Raw genomic sequence first — 4,310 nt, 5'->3', positions numbered from 1 at the left:
AGAAAAAAAAAAAAAAAAACACCCACAAAATAGAACTGGGGAAGTAGCTCTGAACTAGCCTAGCCCTCCTTCTCATTCAGTGAGGGTGCAAGTCAGCAGGTTGCTTTGTTCAAGCACAGAATGCCTGAATCCCATGCTACAGGAACGGGAATTTTCCACATTCATGGCCAGAACATTTGACACAGCAACAGGACATTCGATCCTCTTCCTTTCATCCAGACAAGCAAACCCCGCTTTTGATTCTGACATGCTTTCCTTTGGCCATCAAATAATATGGCTCAAAAAAGTCTTACTTCACTTCATCCTGTTCCTATTTAAGGAATCCATCTTTTAGATGAATTACAGAAGGCTGCTTTTAATATCAACCTCAAGGCTACGAACGGTCAGTTAAGATACAAATATATGAAGAGGAGGCATGCATTCCAGGCGTTGGCTATGCTAGTGATCAAAGACTGAGACGTTTATGTCACCAAGCTAACCAATGGGAGACCACAGTGGCCTTTCTCTGCACAATTCATCACTTAGACATGCCCAAGTTGCCAACTGGCTTTAAAGAGTCGCCCAGAACTTACCCAGTCACAGCAGGGTTCTCCAGTTCCTACTTTTGCAGCGATGCCTTGGAAGATGGTCTTGATGTGGGGCCTGTGGAAACAGTGCGGATCAGCTAATGAGAAGAGACGGGCTGAGAGCCCAATTACATACCCAGAGGCACCAAGCCTCATCTTTTTGAGACAGGGTCTCATTTTGTCACCCAGGCTGGAGTGCAGTGGTGTGCTCTCAGCTCACTGCAGCCTCCTCAACCTCCCAGGTTCAAGTGATTCTCCTGCCTCAGCCCCCTAAGTAGCTGAGACTACAGGTCTGTGATACCATGCCTAGCTCATTTTTTTGGATTTTTGTAGAGAAAGGGTTTTACCATGTTGCCCAGATTGGTCTCGAACTCCTGAGCTCAAGTAATCCACCCACCATGGCTACCCAAAGTGCTGGGATTAAAGGCATAAGCCACCACCGCATCGAGCCTACCTTTTTCTTTCTAATGGGAGTGGAAGTGCCCAAAAAAAGATAATGAATGTGCTGTAAGTTCTCAAGGTAAACTTCAGACCCTTGACTGAAACAGGTCCCCTCCTCTAGATCCTGGTGGGCCCTCAAAGCAGAGACTGGACTACTGGACTGAGACTACAGACAGAAAGGCTGAGCGGGAGCATCATCAAAGAAATGTCTTCTTAGAGACAGGGTCTCGCTCTATTGCCCAGGCTGCAGTGCAGTGGTGCAATCATGGTTCCCTGCAGTCTCAAGCTCCTGGACTCAGGTGATCCTCCTGCCTCAGCCTTCTAGGTAGGTGGGGCTACAGGTGTGTGCCACACACCCAGCTAATTAAAAAAAAATTTTTTTTTTTTTGAGACAGTCTCGCTGTTGCCCAGGCTGGAGTGCAATGGCACGATCTTGGCTCACTGCAATTTCTGCTTCCCAGGTTCAAGCAATTTTCCTGCCACAGACTCCTGGAATAGCTGGGATTACAGGCACGCACCACCACACCCGGTTAATTTTTGTATTTTTAGTAGAAACCTGGTTTTACCATGTTAGTCAGGCTGGTCTAGAACTCCTGACCTTGTGATCCACCCGCCTCAGGCTTCCAAAGTGCTGGGATTACCAGTGTGAGCCACTGTGCCCTGCCAAAAAATTTTTGTAGAGACAGGGTCTTGCTATGTTACCCAGGCTGGTGTTGAGCTCCTTCCTGGCCGCAAGCAATTCTCACACCTCAGCTTCCGAATGTGCTGGGACTATAGGCATGAGCCACCAGGCCCGGCTAACTTTTTTGTTATTGCTGCAGAGATGGGGTCTCCCTGTGTGGACATGGCTGATCTTGAACTCCTGGGCTATAGCACTCCTCCCACCTCAGCCTCTTGAGTCACGGAGATTACAGGCATGAGCCACCGCACCTGGCTCAGAAATTTCTATTGCAGCAGCAGCAGAAGGTATGATTGGAAACAGTAAGCAATACAAAAGTTCCTTTAGAGACCCTCTTTTAATTTTTTTTTTCTTTATTTCTCCTTATAATGGCTTTTAACAAGTGAAGAGACCTTTTGTTTCTCTGAATGTGTGTTGCCACGCACAGAATGGTTCTGGAGATTTGGGTAAAGAACCAGGCCGTGTTTTTGAGAGCTATGTTACCATTCAGAGAAAGGCCGCTGTTCACTCCTTCCACAACTCAGCACAGAGATGAGGCTTTCCCTCACTCTTCTCTCTACTGGCCAGTCAGGCCTTCCTCACAGAAAGTTTTTGGTACAGACACAAAATCTTCACTCCGAATGTCAAATATTTTTACGTGCACTGTGTGCTGTCTGCCTTTCTAACTACCCACTGTGCAGGTGCTCCCAGATAAGTATTTTCAAACCTTTTTTTTTTTTAAGAAACGAAACAAGGTCTCAGCCGGGCACAGTGGCTCACACCTGTAATCCAAGCACTTTGGGAGGCCGAGGCAGGCAGGTCACAAGGTCAGGAGTTCGAGACCAGCCCGGCCAACACGGTGAAACCCGGTCTCTACTAAAAATACAAAAATTAGCCAGGCATGGTGGTGGGTGCCTGTAATCCAAGCTACTCCAGAAGCTGAGGCAGGAGAATCGCTTGAACCTGGGAGGCAGAGGTTGCAGTGAGCAGAGATCGCACCACTGCATTCCAGCCTGGGCAACAAAGTGAGACTCTGGTTCAAAAAAAAAACAAGGTCTTGCTATGTTGTCCAGGCCAGCCTTGAATTCCTGGGCTCAAGCAGTTCTCTCACCTGTCTCCTGAGTAGCTAGGACTACAGGAACAAGCCACTGCACATGCAGCTGTTTAAACTTTTGAAAAGCAGGAAGGCCTCTCTACTTCTGTGTTTTATTAATAACACACTGAAGAGAATCCCCAGACTCATTCACCAGAAAGGTAATTTAAAGAATCATATATGTATTTTTTAATTGAGTCAGAGTCTTGCTCTGCCACCCATGATGGAGTATAGTGGTACAGCTCACTGCAACCTCTGCCTCCCGGGTTCAAGCAAATCTCGTGCCTCAGCCTCCCATGTAGCTGGGGTTACACGTGTTCCCTACCACTCCCAGCTCATTTTTGTATTTTTAGTACAGACAGGGTTTCATCATGTTGGCCAGGCTGGTCTCGAACTCCTGACCTCAAGTGATCCTCTCATCTCAGCCTCCCAAAGTGCTGAGATTACAGGCATGAGCCACCATGCCCAACCTTTTCAAAATAAGCCCCTCACCTTTCGGGGTTCTGTTTGATCACTCCTATGCTTTACTCCCTATTAGAATTCTAGACAATTCAAGAATCAAACTCATTCAGAAAAGAATGTTATCTCTCCATGTTCCTCTAAAAGGATACTTCCCTTCCCCTGGCTCCTTCTTTCTCTTCTGCTCCATCTCCCTACTTTCTTCTGTCTGGCTTGCTCTTTCCCTGCAGTCTCAGCAGCGGTGTTGCCCCTCAGTCTAACTTACACGTAGTCCATCACTTCCGTCTTTCTGCTGTGATTCTCCACCCCACTCACCTGCCCCCGTTTAGATCTCAGACATCCCTCATTTCACACCATCCAAGCACCTCCTCTTCTACGGCCAACATTCCTCCTATACAGAACAGTGAACAGGGCCAAGCTTGTTTTTGTCCAAGTCAAATAAAAATGTTTCATGGCTAGGCGTCGTGACTCATGCATGTAATCTCAGCACTCTGAGAGGCCGCGGTGGGCAGATCACGAGGTCAGGAGATAGAGATCAAGATCATCCTGGCCAACATGGTGAAACCCCATCTCTACTAAAATACAAAAAATTAGCCGGGTGTGGTGGCACGTGCCTGTAGTCTCAGCTACTTGGGAGGCTGAGGCAGGGGAATCACTTGAACCCAAGAGGCAGAGACTGCAGTGAGCCAAGATCATGTCACTGCACTCCAGCCTGGTGACAGAGTGAGACGCCATCTTAAAAAAGAAAAAATGTTCCACCTAATTCCGAGGCCATTCCCAAGCCCAGCCAGATTTTCCCATTATCCACAATTTTATATATACATATAAAAAATATAAATTGGCTGGGTGCGGTGGCTCACGCCTGTAATCCCAGCACTTGGGAGGCCAAGGCAGGCAGTTCACAAGATCAGGAGTTCAAGACCAGCCTGACTAACATGGTGAAGCCCTGTCTCTACTAAAAATACAAAAATTGGCCGGGCGCGGTGGCGCAAGCCTGTAATCCCAGCACTTTGGGAGGCCGAGGCGGGTGGATCACGAGGTCAAGAGATCGAGACCATCCTGGTCAACACGGTGAAACCCTGTCTCTACTAAA

At 47.7% G+C, this 4,310-nt stretch overlaps 1 protein-coding gene across 1 annotated transcript in view; it reads right to left on the bottom strand.

Annotated features, from left to right (window-relative positions):
* The window catches only part of PGD (phosphogluconate dehydrogenase), a 21,607-nt gene that overhangs the window by 9,771 nt on the left and 7,526 nt on the right, over positions 1 to 4,310 (bottom strand). Inside the window, exon 5 of the mRNA XM_017503780.2 lies at positions 573 to 642. Coding sequence (XP_017359269.2) covers positions 573 to 642 — 70 coding nt within the window. The remainder of the gene's footprint in view (positions 1 to 572; positions 643 to 4,310) is intronic.

Source organism: Cebus imitator, unplaced genomic scaffold, assembly GCF_001604975.1.
Source record: "Cebus imitator isolate Cc_AM_T3 unplaced genomic scaffold, Cebus_imitator-1.0 Scaffold15, whole genome shotgun sequence".
Lineage (NCBI taxonomy): Eukaryota > Metazoa > Chordata > Mammalia > Primates > Cebidae > Cebus > Cebus imitator.
The sequence above is the reverse complement of the archived record's forward strand: the minus strand, read 5'-3'. Positions and strand labels throughout refer to the sequence as shown.